Source organism: Phyllostomus hastatus, unplaced genomic scaffold (genome assembly GCF_019186645.2).
Source record: "Phyllostomus hastatus isolate PE091 unplaced genomic scaffold, TTU_PhHast_1.1 phas_contig_40, whole genome shotgun sequence".
Taxonomy (NCBI): domain Eukaryota; kingdom Metazoa; phylum Chordata; class Mammalia; order Chiroptera; family Phyllostomidae; genus Phyllostomus; species Phyllostomus hastatus.
The window spans coordinates 80160978-80173924 of NW_025333872.1; the positions used below are offsets into that span (position 1 = coordinate 80160978).

The 12947-nt window shown below is 40.7% G+C and overlaps 1 protein-coding gene across 1 annotated transcript in view; it reads left to right on the forward strand.

The window, feature by feature from the left end:
• ECT2L (epithelial cell transforming 2 like) overlaps positions 1-10240 on the forward strand; it is a 38745-nt gene extending 28505 nt beyond the window's left edge. The window contains exons 16-18 of the mRNA XM_045843569.1: positions 141-229; positions 8025-8197; positions 9738-10240. Coding sequence (XP_045699525.1) covers positions 141-229; positions 8025-8197; positions 9738-9859 — 384 coding nt within the window. The 3' untranslated portion in view covers positions 9860-10240. The remainder of the gene's footprint in view (positions 1-140; positions 230-8024; positions 8198-9737) is intronic.
• The last annotated feature ends 2707 nt before the right edge of the window (positions 10241-12947 follow it).

The following is a 12947-nucleotide window of genomic DNA, read 5'->3' on the forward strand; positions in this document are numbered from 1 at the left end:
TTTTTCATAACTGAGCTGAGTTCTACTCGACACTCGCATGTGCTGGGATGCAAAATGGTTCTGCAGTAGTCACTACTACTTAGTAGCCTTTTATTGTCTAACAATTATCCATGTTCCTCATTTTGTTTTTGATTTCCTAGCCTCTCTCAGAAGCACACAGATATCTGATTAGGGTCCAAGACGTAGCCCAACTTCACGGCTGCGATGAGGAAACAAGTTTCTCTTTAAGGTAAACACCTGAATGCCCTGCAGTTGTGACCACATCTTAGTCACCCTGTACCAGGCACCCAGCTCCGTGTCTGACACCGTGTAAGTTTACGACAATCTGTGTGTTGAACTGCAAGTGTACACACATACCCTCCTCTGAGATAAGGAAAGATGCCTTATCACCTTACTTGAATTCCAGGCAGCTACTGGGCAAAACAGGAGAGAATGAATAGTCTCTGCTGACCACAAACTGTGGAGAAACAGAGATTCTCAAGATGAATCACTTTCCCACCGAGAGGCGACCTCGGGACATCGCATGAAGCGTTTGCTCAGCGTGAGGAAGGGAGCCCCAGTTTATTACCCTCAGATGGTCACTGTGGCCAGTGTTTCAATGGTCTCACCAAAGGCCAGCCGTTACACCGAGGTCTCGCCCAGTCTAGTTTGCACAGTTTCAGAGTAATGTAAGTACAAAACATGGGAGAGTGTCAGTTTCCATAAACCGGCACCCACTTTTCTCCTGTGGGACAAAGATGGGCGCTGTTTCTGTAAAGGGTCAGGCAGTAAACGTTTTACGGCTTACAGACCAAATAATCTCTATGGCAACCACCTAACTTTGTCTTTGAAGCACAAAAGCAGCTGTATACTCAATACAATAATATAACAAATAGAATCCTAATTAACAATATAATACATAAATGAATGAGTGTAACTACGTTCCAGTAAAACTTTATTTACAAAAACCAGCAATGCGGCCAGTCTGCTCATCTCTCTGCTTCCAGAAGTTGTTTGCCCAACTGTGTTCTCACTCGGTATTAACGGCAAAGACGATGACTCAGTAGAAACCCAATGGAGAGGAATTAACTTCTTTCATTCATCCAACTCCAATAAGAGAAATAAAAATTGGTTTACCAGTTATTTCAATGAATATTTTGGTAAATGCTTCCCAAAGACACAGGACAGAGTTCAGGGGTTGTTAGGAGAAATCCGTTCTCTCACCTACTCCCCACCTGGAGTGAGTCTTAAATGAAAATCAAATCCCACCATGTGCCACGTGCTTACTGTCAGTGTTTGCTATGTTTTGATGTTGTTGTTTTTGGTCAGGAGCAATAGAAAGAGATACAGTGATGGAAGGGAACTAGCTGCCCAGCCAGCGATTCTAAACACACTGGAGCGGTAGGGACGCGCTAGGGATTGCTGCACTTCCTGATGATTAGAATTTACTTCCCCTTCATAGAATGTATTTAACCTAAAACACTCCTCCTCTTTTGAAGTAATTTTGAATTTTTGACATATAAGTTTCCTTCTCTCTGAAGAACTTCCTTTGACATTTCTTGCTAGGCAGGTCAACTGGCAATGAAGTCCCTCAATTTTTGTTTGTATGAGAAAGTCTTTTTTTTTTTTTTTAATTGTTGAGCAGTTACAGTTGCCCCAGTTTTCCCCCATTGCTCTCCCCTGATCGGACACCCTCCCTCCCTCAGTCAGTCCCCACCCTGTTGTCCATTGCCATGGGTCCTTTACACATGTTCCTGAGAAGTCTTTTGGAGGATAATTTTGCTGGGTACAGGATTCTAGGCTGATGGGCTTTTTCTTACAACACTTATTTCACTCCACTCTTTTCCCCCCTTTCTCTCCCAGCCCCTCCCTGCCCGCCTCTTCTGGCACTTTCCTTTCTCCCTCCCCCGTCTTGTACGGTTTCTGAAGAGGAGTCCAATGTAGTTCTTATCCTTGTTCCTCTGTAATTAGGGCATTTTTTAAATTCTCTAGGTTCTTTCAAGATTTTACCTTTGGCTCTGACCAGTACAGCGCAGTTGTTTGGGCACGTCCTGTAAAGCAAGAGGTCGCCAGTTCAATGTCTGGTCAGGGCACATGCCTGGGTTGTGGGTTCGATTCCCAGTCAGGGTTTGTATGAGAGGCAACCAGTTGATGTTTCTCACATCGATGTTTTTTCCCCTCTCTTTCTCCCTCCTTTCCAATCTCTCTACAAATATTTAAAATCTTTTTAAAAAGATTTTATCTTTGTCTCTGATATTTTGGAGTTTGAATGTGGAAGGCTTAAGTGTATATATTAAGGCATTCATCTTACCTGATACTCTCTTTTCTAGGCTTCCTGCACTTGTGATTTGGTGTCTCTCAATGATTTTGGAGAATTACCAGCTATTATTACTTCAGATGTTCCTTTGATTCCTCTTTTTTCTGAACCTGATATTCCTGTTAGACATAAGTTACATCTTTTGTAGTTGTCCCCTATTTCTTGGGTCATGTTTTTTTTTTTTCTTTTCCAGTCTTTTTTTTCCCCTCTTTGCTTCCAGTTTGGTAAGTTTCTATTGACAAATCTCACTGTTTCTTTCCTTGGCTATGTCCAGCCTGCTGATAAACCAATCGAGGGGCATTATTCATCTATTGTTTCTGATTTCTAAAATGTCTTAGCATTTTTATTTCTGTTTGTATTACCCATGTGTTCCTGCATGCTGTCCAATTCTCTGATAGAGTCCTTATCATCATGCTGAAATTCCAAACTCTCTCGTCATATCTGAGTCTGGCTTGGTGGCTTGCCTCCCTGGTCCCATCAGAGTGTTCCTTTGGCTCTTAGCCTGCCTTGCCACTCTTTGTTGAAAGCCAGACATGAGGTATTGGGGAAAGGAAACCGAGGTAAATAGGCGTTTAGTGTAAGGTTTTATGTTTACTTGGCTGTGTGTGAGCCTGTGTTTCTCTTTGCTGTAGCTACTGTGTTAGAGGATCCGGTTTTCTCTGCTGTCCTTGGTTTTGTCTTCCCTGTTGTCACCGGGTTTTCTAAAGATCCTTTAAAGGGAGTCTGAGCCTTGCTTTTCTTTTCAGCTGTAATCCCTTGTCATTCTAAAGCATCCTGTTGAAGTGGCGGTAAAATATGAGGGGGAGAGGAAGAGTTCTATAGTCCTGTGATTTGGTCTCAGATATCAGTGAGCCTGTGCCCCTGAGCCATGACCTTCACAAAAGCTGCTTAGGGTTTTGTCTTTTTTTTTTTTTTTTTTTGCCTCTAAGGTAAGGCAGGAAAGCTAGAGAGAGCTGGAGTTGGGTATTTCCCTTCTCCCACTTTGTCTAGGTTCCCGTAAAAGTTTCCCTTGAGGGCAGGCCTTTGTTAAGAATAGCACATTCTGAGCATGTTTCAGAATTGTTGCTTTTCTCTTCCCTATTGGGAGAAGGAAGATTTCTCTCAGATCTTCACAGACGGAACCTGGTGGGGGTTCTGGAGGTGAAAGTGATGCAAGGGGGTAGAGGATCTCCCCAAAGCGAAGTCGGCAGGAGTCTTTAATCTTTGAACCAGTTGGAGTCTCTAACAATTAGTCAAGTCCCTTTAAGTATTCTTAGGCAAGGCTGGCCCCAGTGTGCAGCTTCCGCTTCCAGTAAGCTGCCCCTCTCCGTGTGCACCCGCCTCTCCAGCTTTCAGGGTAGTGGTTTATCTTGTGACCACAGCTCTCAGATGGATCTAAGGGGACTTGTTAATTCTGACTTTTTTTGTTTCTTTTTTTGTTGTGAGGATGAAAGTGATGACTTCCAAGCTCTTTACACATACAACCAGAAGCTAGAAGACTCAATTAGAATTTAGATGTCTGTCTTCAGTGTTTCAACAACAGAGTACATTTGACAATTTGACAATAGTGAGAAAATACTAATTATTTTGCACTCTGAGTATGAGGTACACTTATGTTTAAGTAGACAATGCATCAGCAATTTGCCAAGCAATTAATGTTAATGTAATTCCACATTAACATTTGAAATCAAGTAAATGCAAAACAGGCTTATGTTCTAAAACGTATCATAGAGTATGTAGCCTGCAACCTTGTTTTCTGTCATTTTAGAAAATCACAGAAAAGCCAAGAAATGACATTCCCATGATTCTCATCAGGAATATCTACCTACAGGAAACCCTGCTTACATTTATGCGTACCCCACCAACCCACACGAGTACAAGGCTTCACAGTCTCCCATGCATTTTAACTCCTCTCATTTGATATGATCTTTACGATCACCTGGTGAGGAAGGCAGGACCAGAGCCCGGAGTATGGATGGGAAATTGGTGCTTATGTTAAGTTGTCTGAGTCATGGAACTAACAAGTGCTGGCCTGGAATTCCAAACCCAGGTCTCAGTGCTCCAACTGCTGGTTGGACCGGCAGGTGGAAAGCTGAACTGAGTCTTCCTCCTCATAAACTCACTGATACGGCAGCAGTTGCTAAACAAGTAAGTTACTAATCAACAAGATCTGCCATAGAAAGACCAAATAATATTTGCATTATACATTTTAAAAAATTGGATAGAGATCAAGTCCATCATTTTAGAGCTAGGAAATTTGGAGGTATTTGTGTATGGATATAGGCCCAAGTTTTCGGTATATTCTTTTGGAATACATTATGCACCTTGGAACTTTTATCATTTTTTCAGGAACACCAATTTTTGTTTATGTGACTTTAAGTTTGATGATTTTCAGCGTGCCTTTTCCCCTTTCAGTGGGGTCTCCCCAAATTTACAAAACTGAGCCCCTCAAGACTTGGTAACTAGAGCCATGAATCATCAAATAGAGCCATCATCCACTTCTCAGACCCAGAGTTTTCTTGAGGAAAAACCCTGCTACAACACCAAACATGCAGCTACCTTTCCTTTCAGCTCTCCCCAAAGGGAATGCAGTCATTTACCAGGGCACTTGCGCATGGGGAAGGAAAACCTAGACTTTTCAGGGACGCTTAACTCTGCTTGAGTTGACTCTTTTCCTGGGAATGATTGTCTGCTGATGTCTGTTCAAAGATTAGCCAAAGATTAGGTTCTGAAAATCCCCTTTAAAGTTTTATGTATTTATTGAAGTTGGGTGCTTTGTCTCTTGGGCAGGCTAATGAAGTAAACAAAATACTTCTAGAACGGTGCTGAGAATCTAAACTATAGTAGACCCGTTCCATCTTGCTGAGTCATTGAACTGATTTGTGAACAAGCAAAGAAACCCTATCCAAGTTCAGGGAAAATACTCTACCCTTAGAGGTGGTTCTTTTGAATGTGAGCAGAAGCAGTTTTCTGAAACCCTAGCAGAGTCCAGTTTCAACTTCAGCGGCTCCATCAGGTCAGTGTGAATGGTGAAATTATTTGCTTTTCTGTATGTAGAGGAATTAAGATTTTTTTTTAGGAAAGATTCTGACTTTTTTTATGTCTTTGGATGAAAACTGTTGGAGATCTTGGGGCCCTTAATTTAGTAAATGACTTTTGAAAATCTTTTTTTTTTCTAGATAAAACTCAGATTTGTATGTATTTTAAATAGCACTCCAATAAGCAGACTGAAATAAAAACTTGTGTTTATATTTTCCCACTCATGCATTTGGCCTACAAGTGACCTTACTGCCAAACTCAGTTACTGTGCCTCCTCCTTCCCTTCCCTGGGCTGACCACTCACCTGGTCCAAGTGGATCACAAAATGGGAATTCTCACTCATTTACCTCTACTCGCGATGTTTTCCCTTCCAAAGGGAAAACGAAACTATTTACCAAAGCAAATACCCATTTCAGGGCCCCTTCTTCAAGAACCCTTGTAGGCAGCCTCTTGGATAATTCACATGAAACAGCAAAGTTTCATTACAGCTTTCAAGTTTCCTAAATTGGCACGATAGAGGGAATAATTGCTCTTACCAGTCATATAGTGAAAGTACTGCTCAAAGGGGCAAGGGCGTGGGGGGAGATCCTCTGCTTGTTTACAGTGGCCTTTCACCACCGGTCACCCACCACGCATGCACTTAAAAAGCACCCTATGCCATTCTTGTTTCCTTTCTCCTTCATCCCTGGTTCCGTCTCATCCATTATTGTCAGAACAACTATCAACCTGATCAGAGCATTACTCCTTGCAGAGTACCAGTGTATGTGCAGCATCCCACTCCTTCCCGCCCGAGTCTTCCCAACCAGAGACAGGAAGGGGACGTGTGCGAACAAGCTGACTACTGACTGGATGACCGTTTCTGTCTCTTCACACACCTAACACAACCCGCACTTCCTAACCTCTGCAAACAGCTGAACCCGCAGTGCAGCACTCTTGAAAGTGTGGAGCTCCCTGACCCAGTCCTCTGCCCAGCTGATAGGTGTGGCTGTAACTAGTAAGTGCCTCACTGCTCAGTGCGTTCTGCCTGTCAGCACACCCAGCCAACTGTCAGAAACAGAGTCACAAGCTACCCTTGCACTATCCAATCAGAATTTGCATTTTAACAAAATCTCCAAGTAATTCAGATGCACATTAAAGTTTGTACTATGTACAAGTCAGAGACATTGTCATATAAAGTAGAGCAACTTCTATGGAGGATCTGGAAGTCTTTGATAAAAATACATAAACCCTTTCACCAGTTGATCATACTCTTGGTGATCCTGTAAGGATCCTATCATCCTTGGTGATAGAAATAAGAGCACATGTAAGGAATTTGTTTATATGTAAGGACCAGTTTACTCCAATACTGCTCACAGTGGCAATAAAGACCAAACGACAGGAGGGGAAGGGAGGAACGAGACCCAAACCTGTGAACAAAGCACCCATCTATCAAAAGGGGACAGCCTGCCCCAGCCTGGTGGCAGTTGGCTGGAGCATGATCCTGTCCACCAAACAGGTTGCAGGTCTGATCCCGGGTCAGGGTCACATACCTAGGTTGTGGGTTCGATCCCTGCTTGGGGTGTGTGTGGGAGGCAACTTATTGATGTTTCTCTCGCTCTCCATTCCTCTGTCTCTAAGATCAAGGGACACATCCTCAAGTGAGGATCATACAAAAAGGGGGCTGCCCATCCAAAGGGGGTGAGTGAATAAGTAATGCCCCATCTACACCATGAAGTATTGTGAGAAAAGCAGGAAAAAATGTGAATATTGTTACCATTTTTGTAAAATAATGGCAAACTACCTGTAAATAGGGGTGTGAGCCTGTTTACTACCTGTAAACAGGCGCGTGCACATGCCTGTTAAAATTACCTGAGCAGATTAAAACAATTGGAAAAATATCTATTAGTTTGGTATCTTGGGTGACCTCAGTGGAGGTATGTGATGTCACTTTAGCATTTATTAAAACTGTGTATGGATCAAAATCGACAATTTAAAAATTAAATGAAAAGTGGAGATAATAAAACAAGAGGCTTCCTTTAACAAGCTAGTGAATTAACTCCCTTCTTCAGAGTTCCTGAGGGTTGCTTGACACTTCCAAGAGAAAGTGAAATTTTTGGTCATCTTTCATCAAAACACTGAGCTTGGTTTAGCCACTCCTGGTGGAGTGGGGCTCCCTGAGTTCTTCCCCAGCACGTCTCTTGATGCGTGTCGAGTGCTCGCACAAGACAGCCCATTGCCAGTGAACAGGGAAACCGACCTGACCTGGTTCCAACAACAGAACAGCAAGAAGGCAACAGATGGGGGTTGTGGACACATTTTGCCTGCTGATACACATGCCTCTGTTTGACCATGGTCCTGGCAACCTCAGTGAAAACCGAGAGCTTCTTAACTTGAACTTTTCATACTGATGAGGTATTTTAAGTTGCACACCAATTTCCCTTACTCCAATCAAAATTAGAAATTTCCCTACAATAGTTAAATGCTTTTTACTTAAGGCACCTCGTGCCACACTGGTTCATCCAAATCTGTTACCATTAAAAGATGAAACCAAACAGAAAATTATTTTCTCCAGATTGCCCAAATGTACCAAACACTAAATATCAAACTTGACAGAAGTTTCAAAACACAGCACGACTTAGGTCTCACAGGAGGGAGAGCTGAACGTTCACGTTGCCCACACTGCACAGGAAATCCTCTGAAACCGCCCCTCCTTGTGTTGGTTCTAACACAGGCTCTATGAACACACCCGAGATCTCAGCCTTTTCCTCCTCAACGATGCACTGCTTGTTTGTAGTCGGGGCACATCTCACACTCCATTCGAAAGGACTTCGAAATCGACCTACCAGTTCATTGCATCTGTGGCCCTACACAGGCTACTTGTAGAAGATATTCCAGATTCCAAATGTATGTATTCTTTTACTCCCAAGAGTTAAATACCTTTTGAAAGCTATATTCTGTAATGCTCATTTACTATTAATTTAGAAAGTAGGAAAAGGATTGGAATTATACTTTGTAGTTGGCAAATAATTCCCTATTCAAAAAATTTCACTAAGGTAAACATCCATCTACCTGAAAGAGCAGAAGAGAAGGATGCTGGCACTGTCAGCCACCCACCCTGGATGTTAGAAAGTTTCCAAACTCACAACGCGGGGCATGGCCCCACATCACCACGAGGGACTCTCTGAAGCAGGTCCATAGGAGTGCTGACCCTTACCTACCACTCTACACTGCTCGGGGGGTTCCAGTGTTGGGCTTTTATCTGTTCCCTTTTCCTTCTGTTAGGACTCTATACTGCCTGTGGATGTTACCATTTTAGACTTTGTTTCCATTCTACTAGAACTAAGTGATTATTACAGATCTGACCGTACCTTTTCTTAAATTCATAAGTTGAGAGCAACAGAGAAATGAGATCAAGAGATTTGTAAAGGATATTTCGTAATAAACATTTCATTCATAATAACCTCAATAAAAAATCATGCTACAAAAAAAATTTCCGAATTAAAACCTAACCCTACTGTGCCCATTTTTTAGTTACTCTAGACTCTACTTCCCGAGCTTAAAAGGCTCCACATCTCTCTCTTGTATTTGTTGGGCCAGAAAACCTGAATGGACCGCTCTCGTTCCAGTATTTGTCACTGTGTGTCATGGCAGGACTTGAGAAAATATTACCTAGAAAGAACTGCTTCTCATTAGCTTCAGCCCCATTATAAATGAGCCTAAGGGGGAAAAAAATGAAAATCAAATGCGGGACTAAATATCTCCACCGAGAAGACAAGCTCAGATAAAACGGGCTAGTTACCAGTGTCACTCGGTACGTTGAAAAGGGTGTGACGCCCCTTAGCCAGCTATGCCCTGTGTTAAATATCATCGTGTAACCTCACAGGTAGTGGTCATTCAGCTAAGCAGTTGGCTGAGTTCTGTCATTGGCCCTCATACCAATGTTGTCCAGGTCTAGCTCTCAGCATCTCTAACTTAGTGGAGACCTTCACTAGCTCCAGGTCCTTCTGGAGTGAATAAAACAAGGAATCACAGAACATTAAATCAGCACTGACTAGTGAGGCTTAGTGGTTTGAGCACTGGCCTGTGAACTGAAAGGTTGCTGGTTCAACTCCCCACCAGGGCACATGATCTGTTTCTTTCTCTTCCTCCTTCCATTCCCCTCTATCTAAAAATATTTTTTAAAAATTAAACCACCTATCATTTAGTCTTTAAATACAATCACTAATTACAATTAATTATAATATAAAGAGTATTATTTTCATTATCATATATTTGAATTATTCAGTAATTTTAGGGAGTTATATTCTAAACTGGATTTGAATTCCTTTTTTAGTATTCAAAAAATTCTTAAAGAAGACTTGGGTAATTCTTGAATTTTAAAATAATTTCTTCTTTTGATTGTTACCTGCAAAGATTAATTAGTGTACCTTAAATATTTTTACAGATATCAAGAATGCATTCATTCTTCAAGGTCCAAGACATGAATGGATTTGCGCCACAGAAGCAGAAGATGACAAGTTCCTGTGGTTGTCTGTACTCCAAAATGCAATCAAAAGTACAATGTAGAAGTGAGCCTGGACTTTTTAAAAAAAAATTCAGGGCCACTGGTTCTCCCTGGCAAAGAGAGACAACATGCATTTTCTGTTCCAGGTTAAGTTTTGTGAGAGGATGACCTAGGATAGCCCATAAGGTTCTGTCTAACTTATACACTTCACCATCTATGTTCAATCATCTGAAATGTAGAATAAGGACAAGTCCACGGTTCTGAACCACTTCTTTTGCTAGTTGTTTTTCACAGACAGTATTAGTTACTTGATTTACAAAACCTAAGACAGAATAAGCATACTATGTATTCAAAATTTTGTTTTATGATCTAATAAAAAATAAAATCACAATGAAAAGGGTTCCTTAAATGATCAGTCTGGAGAAATATTTTAATTTGTTGGTACTTTACCAATCATCTTCAACATTTTCAAGAAAATAATTATTGATTTAAAAATATGTATAGAAAATATAAATGGCAATTTACTTAAAAACTCATCACACATATCCTTAATATGAATGTACTCTTCCAGATAGCATTAAAAATATACTACTACGAAGTACTAAAACGTTTTCTGTAATTTTTAAGTGTTCTTTGGTTGCAAAATAAAATTCTTAGACCTTCCAAATAAGCTTTAAAAATCTGTGACATTGTTAAATTAGAAGGCTGTTAAAAACATACCTTTAAAAAAAATAGGGTTCTAGCCAAGATACAGGGGTAGGTAGAAATGCTTCACTTCCTCACACAATTAAAAGAAGGATAACAACCAACTTAAAAACAATAAATAACTAGAACTGCCAGAATAGCAGTCTGCACGGAACTCCGACAACCACGGAGTTAAACATTCATCCAGCCCAGCAGGAGGGGCAGAGATGGGCAGCTGACTGGAGAGGACCCACAGCAAGGCCATGGACCACACAGGTGAGAGGGGGCTGGCTCACTAAGAAACTAAAGACTCAATACCTCTAGCTGTAAATACTGTGGGGGTTGCAAAGGTGGAAGAAACTCCCAGTCTCATAGGAGAGTTCATCGAAAATTGGGGCTAGAGTGGAGCAAGCAAGTGGCATTATTCCCTCTCTGATCCTTTCCCCACAGACAGCGCCACAACACAGCAGAGTTGCCCTGCCCTGGCAAATACCTAAGGCTCCACCCCCTAACAACTTAACAGGTGTGCTGAAGCAAAGACACACAGCCGAAATGAAAGAACATATCAAAATTCCAGAAAAAAAGAGCTAAGCCACAAGGAAACAGACGACCTACCAGATGCAGAGGTCAAAGCACTGGTAATCAGGATGGTCACTGATTGAGCTCGACCGCTAAGTGAAGGAAGAAACTAAGGCTATAAAAAGTGAAATAAAGGAAAATACACAGGGAACCAACGGTTAGGGGAAGAAAACTGGGGCTCAAATCAATGATTTGGAACAAAAGAGTGAAATAAACATCCAACTGGAACACAATGAAGAAACAAGAATTCAAAAAAGCGAGGAGAGCCTTTGGAACCTCTGGGACAACTTTAAGTGCTCCAACATTCCAATCATAGGGCTGCCAGAAGAACAAGGGCAAGAAATTAAAAACTTATTTGAATAAATAATGAAAGAAAACTTCTCCAATCTGGTGAAGGAAATAAGACTTCCAGGAAGTGCAAGAAGCCCAGAGAGTCCCAAAGAAATTGGACCCAAGAAGGAACATACCAAGGCACATCATAACTAAATTACCTAAGATTAAAGATAAGGAATCTTAAAAGCAGCAAAAGGAAATAGTTACCTACAAAGGAGTTCCCACAACACTGTCAGCTGATTTCTCAAAAGAAGGGCTGGAAAGAAGTATTGCAAGTCATGAAAGGCAAGGACTTACATCCAAGATTGCTCTACCCAGCAAAGCTATCAATTAAGAATGGAAGGGCAGATAAAGTGATTCCCAGATAAGGTCAAGTTAAAGGACTTCATCATCACCAGGCCCTTATTATATGAAATGTTAAAGGGACTTACCTAAGAAACAGAAGATCAAAAACTCTGAATAGTAAAATGGCAACAAACTCAAAGCTATCAACAACTGAACCTAAAAAACAAAAACTAAGCAAACAACTAGAACAGGAACAGAATCATACAAATGGAGATCACATGGAGGATGACCAGTGGGGAGGGGGATGGGAGAAAATGGGGGCGAAGGTACAGGGAATAAGGAGCATAATTGGTAGGGACACAACAGACAGGGGAGGTTAAGAATAGTCTAGGAAAGAGAGAAGCCAAAGACGTTATATGTACGACCCGACCCATGGACATCAACTAAGGCGGGGACTGCTGAAGAGTGGGGGAATGCAGGGCAGAGGAGGGGATAAAGAGGAGAAAAAACTGGGACCACTCTAATAGCATAATCAATAAAATATACTTAAAAAATAAATAAATGGAAGCCTATATCTACCAAAACTTACCTATAATGGAATTTTGTTAAATAAAAATAAAGAAATCAAGACAAATCTATTTCAAAAGAGAATCAGCAAAATAGGTGTTGAGTATTTTTCTGGATCATTCTTTAAAGTCTTCATTTAATTATTTAATAAACTGAAACCATAACCTGTTAGTTATTTGGAAACTTTAGCTGATATATGCAATAATAATATTTTTATTTAGATAATGGTAAAAGTTATATTAATCTAGGGAGCTTTGGCTTATCAATTTCCTTTTTGTTTCATATTCTCCTCTAATGTAGTAAAATCTATTAGTATACTACAGGATTATGAACTAGGCTATTTTAAACAGTCTCTTTTTTCAACAATGAAAATATAATTTAATTTGTAAAATTTTAAATTGTTAAAAACTATACAAAACTTCAAATATCGTTTTATTAGTGTAAAGTCACACTTTTGACTCTGTTAAGATATATTCACACAGCTTTATATCTGTGATCCCACAGACAGAATAAACCACTAAAGGGAGTATTTGCTATTAGCAATGAATGTAAATTTATAAATTTGATCAAAATGTATATATATCATATGGTCTAAAACAAACCCTAAGACAGTGTATCATCCTGAATGGGGCACACCCCAGAAACTCTGTTAATAGGAAAACCCTGTTTACATGGCAAAAGAGTGAGTGACAAGACAGCTGA